The sequence below is a fragment of the Balaenoptera ricei genome, chromosome 13 (genome assembly GCF_028023285.1).
Source record: "Balaenoptera ricei isolate mBalRic1 chromosome 13, mBalRic1.hap2, whole genome shotgun sequence".
NCBI classification, from domain to species: Eukaryota; Metazoa; Chordata; class Mammalia; order Artiodactyla; family Balaenopteridae; genus Balaenoptera; species Balaenoptera ricei.
The window spans coordinates 71,230,183-71,255,396 of NC_082651.1; the positions used below are offsets into that span (position 1 = coordinate 71,230,183).

At 33.5% G+C, this 25,214-nt stretch overlaps 1 protein-coding gene across 2 annotated transcripts in view; it reads left to right on the plus strand.

The window, feature by feature from the left end:
- SOS1 (SOS Ras/Rac guanine nucleotide exchange factor 1) overlaps positions 1-25,214 on the plus strand; it is a 151,591-nt gene that overhangs the window by 76,646 nt on the left and 49,731 nt on the right. For both annotated transcript variants that reach the window (XM_059943540.1, XM_059943541.1), the window contains exons 4-8: positions 1,817-1,981; positions 4,809-5,018; positions 7,530-7,673; positions 15,597-15,707; positions 15,782-15,880. In XM_059943540.1, coding sequence (XP_059799523.1) covers positions 1,817-1,981; positions 4,809-5,018; positions 7,530-7,673; positions 15,597-15,707; positions 15,782-15,880 — 729 coding nt within the window. The remainder of the gene's footprint in view (positions 1-1,816; positions 1,982-4,808; positions 5,019-7,529; positions 7,674-15,596; positions 15,708-15,781; positions 15,881-25,214) is intronic.

Below are 25,214 nucleotides of genomic sequence, written 5' to 3' on the forward strand. Positions count from 1 at the left end.
AACAGTAATAATCAAGCAAATTGAAAGCACTAAGAAAAGTTATAATTGTGGATTTTGTTCATCTCAGATGTTACTAGAACCTCAAAGAGAACTTGTAAAACTCCTTTTTTTGTTGGCTAGACCTAAGTGTCCCTATAAATCCTTCACATAGTTAGATGTGTAGGGACCTCTGTGAGACTGCCATAGGGCTATGTGTAATCTCTGAACAAAAATTCCATAAAGATCACCTATACTATTTAGTCCTACTTGTCATTTATATTAGTCAGTCGGTCAGTTGAGTCTCTCCAGAACTAATAGAAAAAATAACTGCTAGAAACTCTGATAATGTGATTTCTTTTTTATTTAATACAATGAACAAACTATTGATTAACTCTCACATCAAAAATATAGGTATGATAATTAAAACCTTAATAATACTTCTGATATCAGTAATTTTGTGTGTACTATAATACAAGTAAAATGCTAATGCTTGCATACATTATCTCTAAGTTTTATTATTCAACAGAGTTAATTATTATCATCCCCACTTTGTAGATAACTGAGGCAGAAAGTGATTAAGCAACTTTTATTCCAAGTTCACAGAACTCTAAGTGATAGCATTAGGAAATCCAAGTCTGTTTGATCTTGTACAAGATTTAAGGCTGAACACTTGGGTGATTAAGACTATCAAAAGGTTACGTTTTGTCCTTTGTTGTTTGAATAGAAATATCTACCTATATCTTACTAACTGGTCTGAGGAAGTAAGTTCAAGTTATAGAAAATTACTAAGCTGTTAGTCATTGCACTTCTTTATAATTCTCTTTTCATGATTTTTATAGCCATACATTGAATTATATTCTAAGAGAATTAACAAATTGAGGTATGTGCATGCTGTATTAATGATTCTAAATGTTGCATTTTAGGGTCTAATTGTGGGTATCATTTCAATTTATTAATATATCCATATCACTATAAACAATTAATAGTTTTTACATATTCTTAAAGGTAAATGCAACCTGTTCCCAACTTATAAGTAAACTTTTTTTTTTTTTAAGTATAGTTGATCTACAATGTTATGTTAGTTTTAGGTGAACAACGTAGTGATTCAATATTTTTATAGATTATACTCCATTTAAAGTTGTTATAAAATATATAAGTAAACTTATTATTTTGAAGTTTTTTTTCTTAATTGGATTGTTTAGAAAATAGAATTTATTTTCCTATAGGAATTGGTCAGCACCACAAAAGCCCATACTCTCTTTGAAGTCTAATAATAGGACTATTTAATGTGCCCTTAATAACCACTATTGTTCAGCAAGACATAGCATGAATTTTTTTCCATAGAAACAGCCCAGATATCAGGAGTGAATGTACCACTAGGGTTTTTAGGAAGCCCAGGTTCCTTTGGAAAGAAGGATAGAGGTATAAGGATAGTGGATATTCCCAGATACCAATAATATATTAACTCTTGTTCTGCATAAAGAAAAAAACCCTCATTTGTCATTGTTAATTCCAGGTATTCTTAATTAGGTAACAATGAGCATTTTTCCCCTCCCCCAAACTTGGGCTTCCCTTCCTAGTTTAGGGATTACCTATTTACTTATCTGTACTTAAGTATTTTACATGAGCATAGGTAATTTTGCCTTACCTTTTCTTGGTTTACATTTTCAAATAGCAATATGTATATTATTCATAGATGAACTACTTAAAATTAAATACTGTTGACAGTCACAGGCCTCAGTAAAAGTTAAGCTAAACTGTATACACTTTTTAAAAAATCAGTGTGTCAAATTTATAGTAAATAATTTTAAACATGCTTTTCTTTTAATTTTTTCAGGAGGTCCTAGGTTATAAAATTGACCACCAGGTTTCTGTTTACATAGTAGCAGTATTAGAATACATTTCTGCAGACATTTTAAAGCTGGTGGGGAATTATGTGCGAAATATACGGCATTATGAAATTACAAAGCAAGATATTAAAGTGGCAATGTGTGCTGATAAGGTAGGATACTGATCTATATGTTTTGTTCTTAAATTTTTATTCATGACTTACTGGGTGCTAACATACTACTCAGAATAAAATTGTATATTGTTTGTTAGGGCATACTTTTAGTAATCTAATGGCAAGAACTCCAGATATCACTTTATGTAAATAAAGTATTATATATATAGTATTAAAATGTGTTTAAGTATGTCATGTAGCTTTTCTTTTATGTGTTGCTGCATGTAGGGTTAATAACAGTAATAATCTCTTATTAGTGAATTTCTTAAATTTTTATTTGGATTGGAAGACTTAGAAGATTATGGATTTACTTGAAAAGAATTTTTGAAAATATAAAAATACTGGGTTGGCCAAAAGGTTCATTCATAAGATGGCTCTAGTAGTGCTTAGTTGTCTTTAACTTCATTCGAAACAGTTTTGTTAGATTGTATTGTGACAGCTGTCATTTCAGTGTGCATTTTTTAAAAACTTATCAAAATCGGTGAATTTTTGTGTAGCCATTTTAATATTGAAGATGTAAGAAAAAAAAGCAACATTTTCGGCATATTATGCTGTATTATTTCAAGGAAGGTAAAAATGCAACTGAAACACAAAAAAAGATTTGTGCAGTGTATGGAGAAGGTTCTGTGACTGGTTGAACATGTCAAAAGTGGTTTGGGAAATTTCGTGCTAGAGATTTCTCTCTGGATGATGCTCCGCGGTCGGGTAGACCATTTGAAGCTGATAGCGATCATATGGAGACATTAAATGAGAACAATCAATGTTATACCACGCGGGAGATAGCCGACATACTCAAAATATCCAAATCAAGCATTGAAAATCATTTGCACCAGCTTGGTTATGTTAATCACTTTGATGTTTGGGTTCCACGTAAGTTAAGTGAAAAAAATCCTTCTTGACCATATTTCCGCATGCAATTCTCTGCTGAAACGTAATTAAAACATTCCATTTTTAAAACAAATTGTGATGGGTGATGAACAATGGATACTGTACAATAATGTGGAACAGAAGAGATTGTGGGGCAAGTGAAATGAACCACCACCAACCACACCAAAGGCCGGTCTTCATCCAAAGAAGGTGATGTTGTGTATATGGTGGGATTGGAAGGGAGTCCTCTATTATGAGCTCCTTCTGGAATACCAAACAATTAATTCCAGTAAGTACTGCTCCCAACTAGACCAACTGAAAGCAGCACTCGACAAAAAGCGTCCAGAATTAGTCAACAGAAAATGCATAATCTTCCATCAGAATACCGCAAGACTGCATGTTTCTTTGAAGACCAGGCAAAAACTGTTACAGCTTGGCTGGGAAGTTCTGATTCATCCGCCGTATTCACCAGACATTGCACGTTCGGATTTCCATTTATTGCGGTCTTTACAAAATTCTCTTAATGGAAAAAATTTCAATTCCCTGGATGACTGTAAAAAAGGCACCTGGAACAGTTCTCTGCTCAAAAAGCTAAAAAGTTTTGGGAAGGTGGAATTATGAAGTTGCCTGAAAAATGGCAGAAAGTAGTGGAACAAAATGGGTGAATACGTTGTTCAATAAATTTCTCGGTGAAAATGAAAAACGTATCTTTTATTTTTACTTAAAAACGAAGGAACTTTTTGGCCAACCCAATACTAAACTCTTGAGAGTTTAATTTCATTGCCTAACTTTCTTTAGATACTACTTGTATGGTTTTACTATGATTATGTTAAGAGCAAACATTTATTGAAAGTTAAGCATATATGCGACTTATCTCATTTGGTCCTTATGATATCCCTCTAAGGTAGATGCTCTTATCTACATTTTATAAAAGGGAAACTGAAGTTCAGAGAGATAAAGAAATTGGTTTAGAATTTTCTGAGAAGTTTCAAAGCCTAGACGTGAACTCCAGATCTGAGTCTAAGTCATTGCACTGTACTGCCTCAGTAATTTTATTTTATAAAAATGACTTTTCAGAAAAGAAAATATTTTCTGATGAAGCGTCTCACTCCCTTTTTTCCAAGTATTATTGATTCGGAATATTCTTTCTGATTGCTGAATCCACTTAAATATATTTTAGTATATTTGTTCTTTCAGAATGTGAAAATCACCTCATCTGAAGGATTTCAAATGTTTTTATTTTTTAATGAATGAGTATTTGATTTTAAAAGTTATTTTTCAATGAATATAAAATATTTGATACTTTTAAATGAATTGATAAAATGTTTCTGAGTATGTAGTACGTGCTCACACGGAGAAGAGATGCAAGAGAAATATAGAACGAGACTGTAGATTTGATGAAAGGGTACTTATATTTGTGAAACAAGCAGAAAGTAATACAAGATAAAATATTTCATTGTGTTATAGGGATAATGATGTCGAAGTTCACAGGAGGGAAAAGAAGGTTTAGCAGGAGTAGTAATAGACTTCTTGGAAAAAAACAGGACTTATTTTGATCAATCACCAACAAACGTAGGAATTATTCAACTATGAATTATGTGAGGCCCTGGAATGAAGTGGTGATGCCAAGGTTATGAAACAGAGGAAACTGAGAGAAATCCAAGACAAGATTTGGAAACAAATTAGAAGTAATATACGGTTAACAAGAGAGACAGACAGACAGACAGACAGATACTTGTATTGTCAGAGAACTTGGAAGAGGCAGTTTGTGATACCTGATGTAGAATTTTGTCTTAGAGAAGCTGTGGAGGGGGAAATGGCATTATATCCAAGAAGAGGTAATTGTGTGTCTGCTTATTATCATTTAAGAACTGTATTCAAATAATAGCTTAGGGTGCTTATCTTCAAGTTGGACTATAGATTCATATTTTATTATACTTTCTTATATCTCTGATTGTAGGTATTGATGGATATGTTTCATCAAGATGTAGAAGATATAAATATATTATCTTTAACTGATGAAGAGCCTTCCACCTCAGGAGAGCAAACTTATTATGATTTGGTAAAAGCATTTATGGCAGAAATTCGACAATACATAAGGGAACTTAATTTAATTATAAAAGTTTTTAGAGAGCCCTTTGTCTCCAATTCAAAATTGTTTTCAGCTAATGTAAGTATCATTGAATAAGTGTATATCATTGCATGTGTTGTTAATTTTACATGACCACTCAGATTTGAATTTGTATAGTTCATGATTGCTAATTGGTCCATTTTTTAAAAGTAGTGGGATTTAATTCATCATGACTGTGATCAAAAATAAAGTTGCTACAACAGTTGTGATAAATTACACATCAGAAATTAAAAGACAAAATCTAAACTAGACTGATTGTGTAAGTACAAATGAATTCACAGACTCTTCCATGTACTCCAAAGAATAAAGCCTCTTGTTTAGGTGGAAGATTTCTGTGTTTAATTTGACTCATTTGCATCATTGCACCAACACTTCATCAGGGCTGCCTATATTTTTGATGCCATACTTGGCAATGGGGATTCAAAGATGAATAAAAAACCGTTTCTTCTGTCAAGTTTAGTCCAGTCAAGACAGAAATGTAAACTTTAAATTAAATTGCAATACATTGTGGTAATTACCATAAACAGAAGTATGACAGCAGTATTTTGGGGAGCACAAAGGAAGGTGCCAATAACTGAAAATTAGAGAAGGGACTACTGATCTTACAGTAGTAATTAAACCAACCTGATTGGGTCCTGGAGAAATGCTAAATGAGAACAGTTGAGATTGTCTAAGGGAGTTGCATTCTAGTAATTTCTAGAACTGTAGCTACATAGTCACAGGTGACTGATGGAGAAGTGGTGCTCACAACAGAGGCTGAGACTGGTATTCACTCAATGTTATGGCAATGAGCAGACGTTAAAAAATAAAGGAGTAGATTTTGAGTTGCACAAATCTGTAAATATAGTAAAAAACCATTGAATTGTTCGCTTTAGGATGAATTGCATGGTATGTAAATTATATTTTAATAAAGTTGTTTAAAAACAAAGTGGTAAAGAATAGGCAAAGATTTCTTAGGACACAAAAATCAAGAACCATAAAATTAAAAATTAATGAATTAGACTTCATTAAAATGAAAATAACTTCTGCTCTTTGAAAAGCATTGTCAGAAAAATAAAAATGTAAGCCACAGATTGTAGGAACCTGTTTGAATTACATATATCTAACAAAGGGTTTGTATTCAGAATATATAAAGAACTTTTGCACTTCTCAGTAATAAGAAAAACAGCCTGATATTTTAGGTTGCCAAAAAATTTAAACACTTTATAAAAGAAGGTATACCAATGACCAAAAAGCACATCAAAAGATGCTCAACATTAATAGTCATAAGGAAAATGCAAATTAAGACCATAATGAGACACTACTACACACTCATTAGAAAAGCTAAAATTAAAAAGACTGACAATACTGGATGTTGAAAAGAATGTAGAGCAACTGCTTTTGGGGATGTAAAATTCCCACATTGCTTGTGAGAATGTAATCTGGTATAAATATTTAGGAAAAGAATTTGATAATTTCATATAATATTAACCATAAGCTAGCCATACAACCTAGCAATTCCACTACAAAATCACACCTGGGTAAAACATCCATTCAAAGTTCAAAATAGACCAGTGGATTTTAATGTACAAAATTTGTATAGTTTCAGATTCTACGTTGCAACTAACCTTTAAGAAGCTACCATTTATTGACTTGTATAATACCATAAAAAGATATTCACTCCATATATATGAAATTTCCAGACTAGACAAATCCATAGAGATAGAAAGTGGATTAGTAGTTGCCAGAGACTGGGGATGGGTGTGTAGGGGAAGAATGGAGAGGGCTACTACTGGATACAGCCTTTCTTTTTGAGGTGATGAAGATGTTCTAGAATTTGATGGTAGTGATGATTGAACAGGCTGTGAATATGTGAAAGTACGCTTTAAAAGGGTGGATTTTATGGTACGTGACATATCTCAGTAAAGAAACTATGCAGAAAAAGAAAAGCGTATCCACAGTTATTTGAATAGACTCCTGCCTTTTCCAACTACATGTCTTTGTAAAGCTAGATTTTCTTCATATGCTTTAACCAAAGCAACGTATCACAACAGATTGAATGCAGAAATATACATGAAAAGCCAGCTATCTTCTATTAAACTAGGTGTTAGAGATTTGCAAAAATGTAAAACAGTGCCATTCTCCTCACCAAGATTTTTGGTTGTTCTGGAAAAATATAGTTACTTTTCATAAATGAACTCTTTTTTGTTATTTTTAAATGAATTAAATGTTTTATGATTTTCTTGGTTTTAATTTCTAATATAGTAAATGTTGATAGTAAATAATTTCTAATACAGTAAGCAAAAGCCCTTTGGAGTTTTCAATAATTTTTAAGAGTGTGAAGGAGTCCTGAGAACAAAAAGTTTGAGAACCTGTGACCTAGAGAAATGTATTTTGCAAACTATACTTCATTGCCAAAGGAATTCTTTGTCTCTTACTAATATTTGTAAGTTGTTAAAATTTCTCACTGTATCTGCCATGTTAAATTTCATGATTATAAAATGACTTATTGGCTCAAAATTTGTTTTATTATACAATCTAACTGAATTAATGTGTTTTTCATCCCAACAGGATGTAGAAAATATATTTAGTCGTATAGTGGATATACATGAACTTAGTGTAAAGTTACTGGGCCATATAGAAGATACTGTAGAAATGACAGATGAAGGCAGTCCCCATCCATTAGTAGGAAGTTGCTTTGAAGACTTAGCAGAGGTGAGTAATTATACACCAAAAAAGTCTGCATCTAGAAGGCCCGACATTTGAATTAAAATTGGAATCTGAATTCTTGTTTCCAGCGAACATAGACATTAACTGCTGACTACTCAACTGTATTGCCTCTTCCTCAAAGGGTCATCGTCAACATTTGTTTCCATTATCTCACGAAACTTAGAAAAAGTAGTTTCTCATCATTATAAAAAACAGATCCCACAGCTGGCACTTAATTGGCTATCTTATCAATGAAGAGGCCACAGAACTTGGACCTGAGGTCAGACTACTTGTGTTCCAGTCTAAAATCTGCTACTTAGTAGTTGTATGTGTCCGTAGGCAATTTACTTCACATCTCTAAGCCTCTCTATCTATATCTGTAAAAGAAAGATAATAATACGACTCAGGATTTTTTGAAAGTTAAATAACTTTCCTGAAATATTTAGCTAACCAGCTTCATACAGCTACTCAATATATGATAACTGTGCATAATTATTTAGAATAGGAGGGATGAAGTGAATAGGAAAATCAAGTCCAGGACCTAGATGATTCAGATATCATAGGGGTAGAAAAATGGTAACCTTCTCCTTGATATTTCAACTGCTAAAATATTGAGTTAGCCCTTATAAGTTAGTATTGCTAGTCATTCTGAAATTTCTAGCTCTTGCTTTGTTCTCATTCCAAAATCAACTATATCTTTTATTGTAACTCAGGGTCGAGTTTGTAAAACAAAAAATTTAAGACTTTTAGGCAAAATAATATGCTAAGTTTAAGCTTCACTACAGCCCCTCAGTGTTGCTTCAAACATACAGAAGTCATAAAGTATAAAAAGAAAAAAGGAATATACATAACTAGACTCAAAAACAAGGATGTTCTTCAGCAAGAGGGAAAGTTGTACTCAGAGAAAAGTTGAGGAATACAAGAACTAATGCTGAGAAATGTAGTAGTAAATTTTATAAGCTACTGAATATTTCTTTAATAAATTTATTTATCTTATTTATTTATTTTTGGCTGTGTTGGGTCTTCGTTGGTGTGCACAGGCTTTCCTCTAGTTGCGGAGAGTGGGAGCTACTCTTCGTTGTGGTGCACATGCTTCTCATTGTGGTGGCTTCTCTTGTTGCAGAGCACGGGCTCTAGGTGTGTGGGCTTCAGTAGTTGTGGTGCACGGGCTCAGTAGTTGTGGCTTGTGGGCTCTAGAGTGCAGGCTTAGTAGTTGTGGCGCATAGGCTTAGTTGCTCCACAGCATGTGGGATCTTCCCAGACCAGGGCTCGAACCCGTGTCTCCTGCATTGGCAGGTGGATTCTTAACTGCTTTGCTCCCAGGGAAGCCCAAGCTACTGAATATTTTAAAAACCAAACTATTTTTTTTTTTAATTTAAAAGGGAAGGTAAACTAAACTTCTCAGCACATAAAATGGGCTTGTATTCAGAAGACAAGAAAAACTAAACAACTGTAAACTCTCTTTAAAATTTAGAAAAATTTTTAGATAATAACAAACTATATTTGATTTTTAAACATTTAGGAAAATCACCGAAAGAATAGAAATACTACCTATATCTTACAATGTACAAGAACTGTAGGAACACTTTTTAATCTTTTCCACTGATAATAGGAAAGAATAATGAAGTAAAGAAAAACAGTGATAATGAAAACAAACTACAGTCATCCCTTGGTATCCATGGGGGATTGGTTCCAGAAATCCCCTCTCCAACATCAAAATCTGTGGATGCTTAAGTAACCTCATTTAAAATGGCATAGTACAGTTGGCCTTCTGTATCAGCAGATGTGGAACCCACAGATACAGAGGGCTGACTGTAATATGATACAAATAAATCCAACTACATTATACTACTATGTTAGTAACTCAGTATATGTAAACTGATGAAACGCGCCTATTTAAAGAAAGTACTTATTTTTTATTTTTAAAAGTCCATTTTCTGCAGCTTGTAGAGACACACCCAAAACAGAACCACAGAAATATTTAAAATAAAGGGATTGGAAGGTCAACATATGAAAACAAATAAAGGGAAGCTAGTATATAAATATCAATTGATATAATTAGGAAAAGTAAGCTTGGTAGGGAAGACATTAGAGTAGAGAGGAACACTACCTAAATAGGAAAAGGGACAATGTCATGAAGATATACCAATCATGAATGTATGTGTACCTGATTATAAAGCCTCAAAATATAGAAACTGACAGAATTACAAGGAGAAATGGAAAAAAATTTACTATTACAATAGGAAATTGTAGCACATCTCTATCACAAACAGAAAAAAGATTAAGGCTATAGAAGTTAAAATAAGAAAATAAACAGGTTTGATTATGTATATTTGGATGATTCTAGATTCATTTCAAGATACCAGGTATATTTACAAAAATTGGTTACAGTATTAGATAAAAAAGGAAGTCTCAAATATTACATAATAGCATACAAACCATCTTTTCTGACTATATGAAACTAAATTAGAAATCACAATAAAAAGTTTTTAAAATACTAGGAAATCTTAAAAATGAATTTCTAACTATCTCATGGATTAAAGAGGCAGTGACAATGAAAATTACAAAATACTTGAAATTGAGCAAAAGTGAAAGTACTATATACAAAACCCTGTAAGATGCAACTAAAGCAATGCATAAAGAAAAACTTACAGTTTTAGACATATATTTTAAAAAGTAGATGTAACTGAAAATAAATGAGTAAAGGTTTCAATCCAAGAAACAGGAAAGATAAGGTAAATTTGAGAGATGATAATAATAGAAACAACATAAAGGAAGTAATAGAAGAACAGAATTAATGAACTAGAAAGCACACAACAGATAGAACAAAACCTCTAATAATGTTGATCAAGGGAGAAAAAAGGAAAAGCATAAATATTAGGAAGAAAAAGTTATAACTACAGATTGCAACTTTTTAAATCATTTAGGAATGCTGAGATCCATTTGAAAATTTTTGAGAACTGGGATTGAGTGGTTAACTTTTTAAAAAATATAAAATAGGAAAATTGACTTAAGAAATAGATATCCTAATTAACTTAAAAACCATTAAAAATTGAATAATCAAATCTATGTTTCAACAAATGACATGAGGCATACACTAAGTGTTAGGAGTTTTACCAGTCTTCAAGAAACAGTTAATCTTACTCTTTTGAAAATTGTCCCCTGCTCCATTCAGTTTAGAAATAGCACCATAAGGTATTCAGAAGTAAACCCAATAAACATATGCAAGATTTTTGTTAAGAAAACCACAAAATAGATTCATAAGGAAGATAAAAAATAGGGACACAAAGGGCAACTCAATTTTTAGGATTATATATCAATACATGTATTATCAAAACTGGATGAGAATAATACAAGAAAATAATATGAACCACTCTCACATACTGACACAACTGGCAAAGAAAATTTATCAGTTTATAATCTAAATAAAAACTGTGGCCAGTATGATATATCTTAGGAAGTTTACTCTTAAGTGGTTTGAAATTTTTAAAAAGTTAATGTAATATTTCACATTAACATTAAAATCTCAACAAATAAGAAAGAGCATAGAAAAACATTCATTCAGGAATTTCTTTAAAATGTTGAGCAAAGTAGGAATAGAAGGGACCTTTCTTAATCTAATAAAGGATATCTATCAAAAACCTATAAAAGATATATTTAATGACTAAGCTGTGGGAGAATGCCACTCACTACTTCTTTTCAGCACTCTAATAGAGATACTAGCCAAAAGACAGAAAAAGAATAGAAAGACAAAATTGTCCTATTTGTAGTCAACATAATTGTCTACACAGCAAATATAAGAAAATGTATATAGTGTTGTAACTATTAGGCAAGTTCAGTATAGTTGCTAGATAAAAGACCAACATAAAAATTGCTAGCATTACTATACTCAGTTCCAACCAAGTGAATGTATAATATTAAAGGAAAAAGGCTCCATTCTCTCTAGAAACAAAACTATAAGGTATTCAGAAATAAACCCAATAAACATATATATGCAAGACTTTTGTTAAGAAAATCATAAAATAATGATATTCATAAGGAAAATCTGAATAAATGGAAATACCATGTTCATGGAAAGACTCAATATTGTATTGATGCAGTTGGCCCCGAATAATCTATAAATCAGCAAGCTGATCCTAAAATTCATGTGGAAGAATGAAGGGACAAAAATAACAATTTTGAGGAAGAACAAGTTGAGAGGACTTGTCCTATCAGATTTTAAGATTTATTACAAAGCCACAGTATTAGCTGTAGATATAGACAATTAGTGGAACAGAATAGAGCACCCTGAAAAAAAATACACATACACACAATATGTGACAGAGATTACTTTTTAATCAGTAGAGAAATAACAAACTAATTAATAAATTATGCTGGGTCAAAACTGGTTTTCCATGTGGAAGGAAAATATTCCTTCCTTAGCTCACATCATACAGGAAAAATTCTCAGTAGTTTAAATAAAATCTAAAAATGAAAAGCAAAACTTTAGAAGTTCAGAAGAAAATACAGGAGAACATATTTATCAGTTTGAAGTAGGAAGGGTTTCTTAAAGAATACATAGAAGGTACAAACCATAAAAGAAGAGATTAAAATTTTTAAACTTTTGTTCACACACACAAAAAAACATAAAATTATGAGAAGCACAAAAGAATGAAATTGAACTCCTTACCTCACACCATATATACATAAGTTCAAAATGGATCAGAGACTTAATATAAACTAAAATTATCAAACTCTTAGGAGGAAGCATGATGGCTAAGTCTTCATGACCTTGACTTTGCAAAGGATTCTTAAATATTACACCAAAAGCATGAGTAAGAAAAGAAAAAAATACATAATTTAGACTTAAAAGGTAAAACTTTTGTGCTTCAAAGAGTACCATCAAAAGTGAAAGGAGAGCACACAGGATGGGAGAAAATATTTGCAAATCATATTTCTGATAATATCTGATATATTCAGTGTATATAAAGAACTCTTACAAAAAAGACAACTCAGTTTTTAAATGGTCAAAGGATTTGAATAGGAATTTCTCCAAAGAATATATAAAAATGGCCAACAAGCACATGAAAAGATGTTTAGCATCATTAGTCATAAGTAAAATGCAAATCAAAACCATTATGAAATACCACTTCACACTCACTAAGATGGCTAGAATTAAATTTTTAAAAAGGAAGGAAAATACCAAGTGTTGGAGAGGATGTGGAGAAATTAGAACCTTCAAACTTTGCTGGTGGGAATGTAAATAAAATGGTACAATTGCTATGGAAAACAGTTCTTCAAAAAGTTAAAGAATTACCATATGATCCAGCAATTCCAAAAGGTTGCATACTGTGTAATTCCTTTTATATGACTTTCTTGAAATGAAAAAACTATTGAGATGCAGAATACATCAGTGGTTGCTGGGGGCTAAAGAGGCTATGATGGGAAGAAGGAAGGTGTGGCTATAAAAGGGCGGCAACAAGAGCCATCCTTGTGGTGATGGAAATATTTTATACTTTACTACATCAATATCAATGGCCAGGTTGTGATATTGCACTATATTGTACTATTGTAAGAGGTTACCACTGGGGAAAACTGGGTAGTGTGCAGACAGACAGGATCTTTCCATATTATTTCTTACAACAACATGTGAATCTAAATTATCTCAGAGTAAAAAATTTACCTAAAAAAAGATATATTTATACAGTGGGATATTATACAGAGTTTAAAATAAATGAACTGTAAGGAACTATATGAATCAAATTGGATAAATCATTAAAACAACTTTGAATATAAAAACCAAATTGCAGAAGAATTTATTGTTACTATGTATTTTACAATATTTATATAAAATTTGAAAACATTGCCTTATTTCTTGATACATATGTAATTATGATATAAAAATATACTTGGAAATAATAAAATTCAAATTCAGGATAGTGATTTCCTCTGGGGATTATCAAGAGAGGAAATCAGCTTCTGAAAGGGAGCGCAGGAGGATCAATTACATCTGTACTGTTTTATTTCTTTAAAAAAAAAAAAAAAAGGTGAAGTGTTATAAAATGTTGAGCTTTTTTTGAGCTAGGTGGTGAATATGGTTGTTAAACTGTTTTCTTTTCTGTATGTTTAGAATAGTCTATATTTTTAACTGTTAGTACACAGTTGTGTGTATCAATAATTAAATTTTAAAATGAATCTTACAAGTATTGCATTTAACCAGTAAACTGATCATAATATTATCTATTAATTTATACAAGGATTCTTAGAAGTGCTTGCCATTCTACAAATTTATCCTCAAGAATAAAACTACGTGATGAGAGCTTAGATTTCCAGTTAGTTGTCAACTTTTTTCTCTCTTGAAATTAGCTATTTTAGAATGATAATACTAGATACCATTTATTCACCTCTTATTATGTGCATACGCTGTTGCAAGCACTTTGCATGTATCTCATTTAATTCCTAAAACAACTCCTTGAAGTAGATACCATCTACATTTTCCAATGAGGAAACTTGGCTTAGAGTAAGTGTTGATAGTTTGTCAGAGGTCACACAGCTAGTAAATAGTACAATCAGAAGTGGAACCTGGGTCTCTCTGATGCTAGAGTCATGCTTTTAAGCCACTACACTGTCTGTATAGTCTTTACTTTATATGTGTAATTGTCATAAAAATTCTGTAATAAATTAGAGTTTATTGAAAGGGGAGGAGGACAAACATTATCTGTTCTATATAAGTTCATGAATTCAAGAGACCCAAGATATAAGCATCCAATCACATTTTTATTCCTCTCTCCCATCCAGTCTATTCATACCTGACTCCCTCCTGCTGTTATTGTTGAAAACCTACTATCCATTCCTGTAAGATCTGCAATGGACTGCAATTTCCATTGTTATATTATTACAGAAATTTTCAGTTGAAGGAATTGAAGTGGCTCAAGGAATTTAGGATGACTTGGAACTTTATATCCCATATTGCATTTCACAGAGAACAGAACTGGGGTCTTCTGATTTCTGATCTTGTGTTGTTATTATTGAGTCTTTCCTTAAAGAAAACAGTCTGAGAAACAACATTAAGGGTAATTTAAAAATAAACATCATTTGTTCTGTCATTCACTCCTAACTTCATTCTTCTGCAGTCCTCCACTAGATGTCCTCTTCCTCTTTCTAGAATTACCCTTCATAGAAATGAGCTCTTGCTAGAATCTGTAGCACCATCTTCATAATAGTTTGGGGTTTTTGGCTTTTTATTTTTACCTGGAATAGAGCACAGGATGGTGGAGAGTAGAAATCCTACCTCCTGATAAAATCACAATACCTACTCTTTTTTTTCCTCAGGAATCATCAAAACCAGTAGATTCTAACCTTTAGAATTGTTTAGTTTATTAATGATTGATGATGGTAAAATTTTTTGGCAATTTGGATTAAATTGTTATTTAATTGTTTTGTGAAAAATGTGCCAATGAATTTTAGATGATATAAACAATTACCTCTGGCTTGCAGAATGTGTAAGTAAGTCTATGAACAAGAAATAACCATGAGAAAATAAATGTCTGGCACCAATATTCTAAATGTTTATACTTTACCTGGTTGTGGATATCTATGTTCTTTATTATTCAGGCTACACTTAGTTTTCCAGGTCTAAAAATCCCCCCATTCTTTTGACTATGTTTGTTGATGATACTCTACTAGAACCCTTTCATGAGAGGTGTCATAACATATAAGAATCCCATTATTCATCAGAAAGAATTGATTTACTTTCTTAATTGAGAATATTAGGTTTATTCTGTTAAAATTAATAGCAATGTAATTGTGTTTAGAGGCTTTAAAAGAAATATATAATTGTGCAGGCATAGATGTGCCCATAATTTAATCTTTTTGTGTTTATGGTGGTAGGTCATTTATACTTTACCTTGGAGAAAGATTATTTATGTTTTGCCTTCTTTATTTTCTAAGGAACTGGCATTTGATCCATATGAATCATATGCTCGAGATATTTTACGACCTGGTTTTCATGATCGTTTCCTTAGTCAGTTATCAAAGCCTGGAGCGGCACTCTATTTGCAGGTATAGTAGTTTTTAGATCAAGATATATGATGTCTGAAAAGTAAACTTAAAAATTAAATCACTTTGTTTTCTAGTCAATAGGCGAAGGTTTCAAAGAAGCTGTTCAGTATGTTTTACCCAGGCTACTTCTAGCCCCTGTTTACCACTGTCTACATTACTTTGAACTTCTGAAGGTAAGAAAACTTTCTTTTACTTATAAAATATTCAAGTGTGTTACAGTTTTTTACCAATTCATTTGTGAATCATTATGTGAGCGCTCATGAACATGTCTGTATCTATTTTCTTTTTCTAGTTAAGAAGCAAATGTAAATGAATCTACAGAAGAGTGGCATATTTTCTCCAGTTTCAATAGTGAATTTTAAAGCAATCATCAGATATTTTTTTCTTGTGCCCTTACTTTTTGTTTACATGGTCGAATGTTTGGAAACAACCTTGTATTTATGCATCCAAGTCTCCATTTTGGGACCTCAGCAGATTCAGGGACTTACATAAGGAACCAGTGTGGGGATAACGCCAAAGTAATGGAGAAGATTAATCACCTAATTTTCGTAGCTTAAGTTTGCAACTACGTCTATAGAACTGCTTACTGTTACTTTAGAAGCAGTGAACTATAGTAATCCTAGTAAAAATTTCCCATTTGATTAAAATACTCAATTTAAAAAGCACCAAAAAGAAAAGGTTCTGCTTTTTTTCCCTCTTTTCCTATTATGCACTGAAATTAACTAGGGAAAAGGGAACCTTAGTCTGTATAAATTATTATTCAATGGTGTAGCTCCAGGTGGTTTACTTTTAAATATCTTATGTATCTAATGATGTCTGCTTTGGATTATGGATAATATGTCCTAAAAAAACATCAAATTTTTTTCAAAAATTTTAAATAATGAATGAGCTAATAAAGATATTCTATTTAATGAACTAACCCCATAAATACAATAAGACATGCATTAATACTATTATTATTTCTTTAGTTTTTAAAAGAATGTTTTATTAAAGAAAAATTCTATTTAATATCATGATTTTGTTATGAAGCATGTATTATTAGAAATCAGATTTATAGTTTGCAGGAGTACATGAAGGCTCTCTGTAATGAATCAATGAATGAATAGAAAGCCTGAATTTAGTAAACTGGAGGAACTCAGATTCTTAACATTTTCCTTCCATTTTCCCAGGTCTCTCTACATTGTAGTAATTTGGAGTTCAGTTAGATTTGTTAAGTAGGAATGTTTGAAGTAGGAAAGGACTAAGGAAGTTAAAGGACTTGATCACCAGGCAGAATTATGGAGCTCTTAGCTCTGTTCTAGGCTGCAAACAGAATACCACTTATGGTCTTCGGTAATATAGGATGATTATTTTAAGAGGATAATCAAGAGGAAGCATTTGGTGTGTAAATCATTCTTTACAAAAATTCATTATGACAAATCATAACCTCAGAATGGGATATTTGCAAACAAGTTTATTATATAGATCCCTTCCTCATAATGGAATCTGTAATAATGAGATTTTTACCTGAGACTACAATGAAATTCTGATGGATTAAAGGCCATATGAAACCTTGAAGCAGTCATTAATTAATAAGTAAGAACAAGAAGATTTGATGAAGTTTCAGAAGGCTATAAAACCTAACCATCTTAATAGTATAAGAGAAATTAATTATTTACTCCCCCAAGTATAGGCAATTAAATTTTTTAAAATTATAAGTTATGGTAATAAAACTTTTTTTAATTAAATTTATTTATTTATTTTTGGCTGTGTTGGGTCTTCGTTGCTGTGCTCAGGCTTTCTCTAGTTGTGGCGAGCGGGGGCTACTCTTTGTTGCCGCGCGCAGGCTTCTTATTGCGTGGCTCCTCTTGTTGCAGAGCATGGGCTCTAGGCGCGTGGGCTTCAGTAGTTGCAGCACGCGGGCTCAGTAGTTGTGTCTCATGGGCTCTAGAGCGCAGGCTCAGTAGTTGTGGCACTCGAGCTTAGTTGCTCCACGGCATGTGGGATCTTCCCGGACCAGGGCTCGAACCCATGTCCCCCACATTGGCAGGCGGATTCTTAACTACTGCACCACCAGGGACGTCCCTCAAATTTTTATTTTATTATTACATCAATCAGCAATTTAAAAGATTTCTACTGGTAAGCACATGTATTCCTAGTTCATATTACTGCCTAAATTTCATTGCAAAATTAATAGTACATTGGGCAGGAAACTGCCCAATTACTTCCACAAATTGTCATCCCTCCTTTTTATTCTGCATTCCCTCAGCACTAATGTACTGTTTGTATTTATTATCTTTAATTTGTATTTGTTGGTATGTTGCTTAAATAGTTTTATTGAGCAGTATTTCAAAGTGTATTCTATAGAATGCTAGTCCCATAAGATACTCTAAATTAAAAGCTTGGGGGAAGGAATTCCCTGGTGGTCCAATGGTTAGGACTCCATGCTCTCACTGCCGAGGGCCTGGCTTCAATCCCTGGCCGGGGAACTAAGATCCCACAAGCCATGCAGTGCAGCCATAAAGAAAAAAAGGTTTGGGAGAAATGCTCAGTGGTCAAATACGTTTGGGGAACACTGTATCCCTAATTATACTCCTAGAGATTTTCAGTGTACGTTAGAATATTAAAGGCTTTGTGAAATTGTGCAATAAAGCAACCTAAAGCAATTAATTCCCAAATTAATTAGACCATGGAACCCTTTGAAACTGTAATTATTTCTGGAGGTTACTTTGGTAACTTATCGTAGAATTCCTCCATCAGAAGAACTGAAAGACCTAACACTTAATGGTCTAAGATTTTTTCCAGTAATGTGATTCTCACTAACTAAATTTTTTTCCTCTGGGTATTGTCATAACTTCAAGTGCCAGCGTGGACTAGGTGATTCTGGACTCAACAATGATTAAAGAAAATCAGCTCAGTGGGAAGCAGCAAAATGCTAAGACACCAATGACAATTGGAAACTAACCATAATTTATCTATGGCATGGAGTGGCTTTTGAAAGACTAGATAGGACTGTGATTTTTTTTTCTGACTCTAGCCTGGTAGCCTGCTAGCTGAGTAGCCTGTAACAAGTCACCTCACCTTTTGAGCTCTGGTTTTCTTATCTGTGAAATGCTCTTATCTTACTGGGTTGTTCTGTCAACCAAGAGAATGTATGTAAAAGTACTTCATATGCAGTAAAAAATACAAAGACTGAGTATTGTCATTACTAGAAAATTTTCTTCTTGTCTTGGATATATCTTAAACTAACATTTTACTACCTTCATCTTTCACCACTTCCCCACTTCTCCTGCCTGCCCAAATTTATATTCCATTTCTTTGTTGATCACCTCAGATCCCTTCACCAGAAGCCTCAGTACCATCTTTGATTCTTCTCTGTCCCTTATTAGCAGAGCATCATGATTTGATTCCAGAAATGATTCTGGAATCCAGTCTGTTCTCCCATTCCACTGACACTGCCTTAGTCCAGACCCTCAGCATGTCTTTCCTGGGTTACTGTAGCAGTTTCCTATATGGTCTTTGTGTCTCATGGAACTCCCAGTTTAAAAAGTGCAGTTGGTGCCCTGTGAAGTGGGACACAAAGTCTAAATTCTTTAGCCTCTCTCCAGCCTTGTCTCTCAATACTTGATGTTACTTACCTTATGCTTTAGCCATAAAAAATTTCCAAGCAACTCTGGATGTGTCAAATCTGTTCCGGATTCCATAGCTTTCTTTTTTTCTATTTTCCTGGAATTTCTCTTCTATTTCTACCTTCCCCTTTCATCTGAAAAATTCCTGCTTGTCAAAGAGTTTGTTCAAATGTTGGTTCTCCGTCAAGTTTCCCTTGGTTTCCTAGGCTGATCCTTTGACTAAGCTCCTTTATTCTCTTCGTATCTCTTTATAGAACATGTCCCATTTTTACTGTCTACCTTGTCATTAGACTGTATACTCCATAAAGAATGGAACTGAGCCCTGTGTATCTTTGAATTCTCATGCCTATTAGTGTTTGGCACTTAGACATTCCATAAATGCTTGTTAAAAAATGAATAGCAAAAACAAAGTAAGTTTTCCTTACGATTCCTATAAATGTTTTATATTTGTAGGAATAGTTTAACTGTAAATTGTATATAATTACATTTACTTTGGAAACTTAGAATGCCTTCAACTTTACAAATTCAGAAAATAAAAGTTTAGTTATTAATAGTATGACTTTAATGCCACTGAAACTGGAAAAAAGAAATACTTTCCCCCCCCTTCCTCACCCCCCCCAGCAAGTTAGTTCGCAATCAAGTCTTTGGAACCTTTGATTAATTTTTTTCACATTAAAGTTAATTTTTATGAAGTTAAAAAAAAAACCAAAAAAACTTCCTTTGTGTCCTTTTGAAAACCTCATTATTCCAGTAATGTGATTTTCCTATGTGAAGTTTAATTTGCTTTATTAAACCAATTTAGAGTTGTTTCTTGGGGCTAAGTAAATACGTTGACCAGTATTTTGAAGGTTACCAAATCAGTACATTGTTCAGTTCAGCAAAAATGTTAACTTTTTCTTTGTTCTTTAGATATATTATTTTATCCTCTTAAGGTATACTCAGACAAATGTTAGAAAAAAATCATCCAGGGTGATTTTGAGCCAATCAGTTTCCTAGAAATTTACCTATTCTCTTTCCGATATGCTGGGTACATATAACCTAGGGGAAAGTAAGTCTCCCTCAATTTAAAAAATCAGGTTCAAATCTATATTGTTATTTGTGCATTAGTGTGTTAGTTTCCGAGGGCTGCTAGAGCAAAGCACCACAGACTGAGTGGCTTAAAAACAACAGAAATTTATTCTTGCACAGTTCTGGAGACAAAAAGTCCAAAATTAGGGTGTTGGCAGGGCCATACTCTTTCTAAAGTCTCTAGGGAAGAACCCTTACTGCCTTTTCTTGGCTTCTGGTGTATCCCAGCAATCCTTGGCATTCCTTGGCTTATAAATGCCTTCACTTCAATCTTTGCCTCCATCTTCACATCACTTTCTTCATATCTTCACATTCTTCTCTGTTACCTCTGCATCCAAATCTCTTTCCTCTCTCATAAAATGCCAAGTCAGTGGATGTAGGACCCACCCTAATCCAGTGTGACTTCATCTCAACTTGATTATATCTGCAAAGACCCAATTTTCTTTTTTTTTTAAATTTATTTAATTTATTTATTTTTGGCTGCATTGGGTCTTCGTTGCTGCGCACGGGCTTTCTCCAGTTGTGGCGAGTGGGGGCTACTCTTCGTTGCGGTGTGCAGGCTTCTCATTGCAGTGGCTTCTCTTGTTGCGGAGTACGGGCTCTATGCGCACGGGCTTCAGTAGTTGTGGCACACGTGCTCAGTAGTTGTGGCTTGCGGGCTCTAGAGCACAGGCTCGGTAGTTGTGGTGCACGGGCTTAGTTGCTCTGCGGCATGTGGGATCCTCCCGGACCAGGGCTTGAACCCGTGTCCCCTGCATTGGCAGGCGGACTCTTAACCACTGCGCCACCAGGGAAACCCAAGACCCAATTTTCAAATAAGACTATATTCACAGGTACCATGTGTAGAACTTTTTTGGGGAACACTATTCAACCCAATACAGTTAGTTTTTGGTATACTATAAAAATTAAATTCATTTTTGTTTTTCTGATTCTCCAGTGTATATTGGCTTTCTTAAACGCATAAAAATATATTTTTTGCATGGGCCAATTAATCATTTCCTCCTGATCTTAGATTTTAACATTTAATTTCAGTCCAGCAAAAATCTAGTGAAAAGCCAACAATTGCAGTATTTTTCAAATAGATGGATTATAAGCAGCTAAAAACTCATGGGAATTCAAAATTACTAACAATCTTCTGAATAAGACTAAATGTACATAACTGAGGTTGGGGTTATCATGTATGCTTTCCCTTAAATGAAAAAATAATAGAAAATTTAACACTTAAAACCTCCATACCTTTCTTAGGTTTCATTGATAATAAAACATACGAGATTAGGAAAATAATTGAGAGAAACATGTCCAGGTTTAATTTTAACACGTCACAACAACCCTCTGTTTTTAGGTAAGATTAAATTAAGAACCAGTGGAATGGTAAATAATTTAGTGGATGTTAATGCGTTATAACGGTGCAGTGCAAGCATACTGCACACTTGATCACAAGCTTCACTTTAGAAAATGAGAGACACTAAAGACGTTAATCTGAATGTTCACATGGTTAGACACTTGCTATATGTTAAAATTTAACATTAAATTTTCTAATATTCCTAGATTTTTGTGTACTGACTGACTTGAAGAATAGTCCTTAACATTTCCCCTTAGCATCATAAATATTGCCAAAATTGTAGCCCCAAATGCTTAAGTACAGAACTGTGGGAAAGGGTTACAGATAAGAACTTAGAACTGAATGGTGCAGTGAGTGGAAAACTTAGGCTCAAGAACTGAGAAATGTTCAAAGTAGGAGACATTTTTCCTCCCAGAGTAGTTTTTTTTTTCAGTATATAAAACAAATTGGAAAAGGCAGATATAAATTGTGCTACATCATTCACTTTAAACACCCACTAGTGGCCTTCACATAGTGCACCAGAAACTCTTTGTAAAGAAATATGCTCTGCAGACCCCTACTACAGGTATCTTGTATGCATTTGTTAATGGCTTTGGTTTGTTGCTTTTTCAGTTTGGGAGCTGGACAAGTATCAAACATCTTCTACTCTAGATAATTTTTTATCTACTTTTTTCATGTTCTGCATCTGGTTTAATTGCTGTATGCTTCAGACCATTTTTTTATACTGCCCATGAGCTGATGCTTAATACCAGCAATAAGAGGAGATTTAGAAAACATAGCTTCTCTCTGAGTATCATAAAAATAAGTCCAGAAGAGGTCTGTCTAGCTTCCATTCCTTTGAACTAGCTTTCTAAATTTAGAAATTCTTTTCCAGAAACCATGGGCTCAAAGCAGTGAGCTAAGTGGTATATCTGACCACAGATGTTGAATGCCTAAAGTTAAACATAGAATAGTATAATTCAGGAGCCATTATAAACAAATAGCTGACTAATATATTACTCCAGCTTTAAAATTTTAAACCAACTAAACTGCTGTGAGGAACATTCATAGTTTTGGTGATTTTTTTTTCTCTGATAAGAAAAGAGAGATGGTTTTGAAAGGTATTTTATTCCATAAATGAGATTATCCTAACATTTTTTTAGGGTTGATTTCCTGTTTAAAGTTTCAAACTCGTTTCACCTTTCAGATTTTAACTTGCTTTTACATTACTGCATTTTCTGCCATTTTTTTCTCATTTCCTCTTTCTGGAACTCCAATTACATGTATGTAGAACTACTTATGTTGTCCCACAGATCTCTGAGACCGTTCATTTTTCTTAAATCTTTGTTCTTCAGAGTGGTAATTTCTATTGATCTGTCAATAGAATTGTTAGTTATTATACTTACTCTAGAATTTCCATTTGGACTTTGTTTTATAGTTTCCAGAGACTCCCTATCTGTCCACTCAATAAGACCATGTTTTCCTTGGATTCTTTGAATATGATCACAAAAGCTACTTTGAAGTCTTTCCTAAACCCCCCATCTGGGCCGCTTGGAGTCAGTTTCTATTAACTGGGTTATTTTCCTCAAATATGGGTCACATTTTCCCAGTATTTTTGCTAGTTAACAACTCTGGATTCTGTTGTGTTGAGGATTGCTGGGGTTCCCTTTGTGGGTTTTGGTTTTTGTTTTGTTTTGGATTGTTGGGTTTTTACTCTAGTAGTAGACAGTTAACTTTTTTGGACTCAACTGCAAATTTGTCTCTTCTGTGTTGTGCAGCAGCTAATATCTCTGTATCACTTTTTAGGATTTCCATACGCTGCTTTTTTAGCTTGACTCTTTCCCGTCTTCCTTATACATGTATGATTTGACAGACTAAATGTTTGGGCAGAGATAGTGTTCAAATTTGGGGGCACCGTCTCTGGTTCCCTTACATCTGGAGATTCTCCCTTAATTTCCAGCCACTCTGCCAGCCTCAGGCTCTATCCCCTGGCACCTTAAACCAGTAAGTCTTCCGCTTTCTGCTCTCTGAGCTATGTACAGTTGGGGGGAATAAACTCAGTTTAAGAAAAGCAGAACTTATCCATTATAGCTCTGTCTTTCAAGAGTAGATTCCTCTTTGGTCTCTGCCTACTCTTTTGCTAGACTCCCTGGGGTCTTTTCATGCATGCAGAGTTTAGGAGTCAACCAGGCATTTGGGTAGAGTTTATTCTCAGATTTTGTGTCTCAACCCTTCTGCAGTTCATTCACTTCCATATTTCCCCCTTCAGTTTCCTCTTAAATTCTGCTCTCTTTCATCTCTAGTCTGTAAAGCTCCTCTTCTCCTCTCCTTCTTCCTCACTGTCATCATGGGAGGTTGGAGAAAGCCCTAATCCCACAAGTGTACACTTTCTAGTTGCAGCTTTTCAAGAGCAATCGTATTTCTGGCTTATGCTTTTTTTCAGATGTTTTCCAGTGCCTATAAATATTTTTAATATCTTGTTTAGATTGAATAATTGTTATCTACAGAGGGTTCTCAAGACTTCTTCACTTCACCACCATTACTGGAAGTTCTTGCATTTTTATAGCTCTTCTTCAGTATTTGTTATGGCTTTGCTGTCTGTAACAGTAGGAAGGGGATACAGTGAAGGGCTGCAACTCACATTCCACAGGTAGGCAAGAGAGCTGCTAATGTTAGAAAATGTATTCTAATAGATTTAAAGATATGAGTAGCTGGATCCTGTTTAAAATACAGTTTGAATAGTGGGCATGTTTAAAAATCGGTTGCATTGATTATTTTTTTAATTGCTTTACTTATTCTTAGATCATCCTTTACTTTTTCCTCCCCTAGATGACATGCTTGAGCTTAAAATATTCCCATACAGAAACAGTACACAAATTTAATCCAATTAGCAGGAACTCTAAAAACTTTTTACAATTATCTAGGATTGTTACAATCTGAAAACATAATAGTGATACTTAGAAACATATTTCCCTGTTTTACTTTTTTTGCTATTGTGTTATGACTTCTTCATCAAATAAACATTGTAGTATTCAATTTTTTTTCCCCTTTTTTAGCTGGAAATTCACCAGACTCTCTCCTTTTCTTTAAAAAGCTAAAAATAAAAATAAATTTGGCCTTACTGTAAAAAAGTGATTCTAAGTCACAATGAAAGGAGCTTGGTAACGTTATTCACCAGCATTTTGGCCTTTCAGTTATAGTGCCGTTTCTTTCTTCTTTTTTTTTTTCTTTCTTTTTTTAAGGTGTAAGATCTTTTCTTTCATTAAGTGCTTCTCTATTTTAAAAAGTTTTCAGGGACTTCCCTGCTGGTCCAGTGGTTAAGACTTTGCCTTCCATGGCAGGGGGTGCAGGTTCGATCCCTGGTCAGGGGGCTAAGATCCCACATGCCTCACAGCCAAAAAAACAAAACAGAAGCAATACTATAACAAATTCAATAAAGACTTTAAAAAAATGGTCCATATTAAAAAAAAAATCTTAAAAAAAATAAGTTTTCAGAATTTCTAATACTCT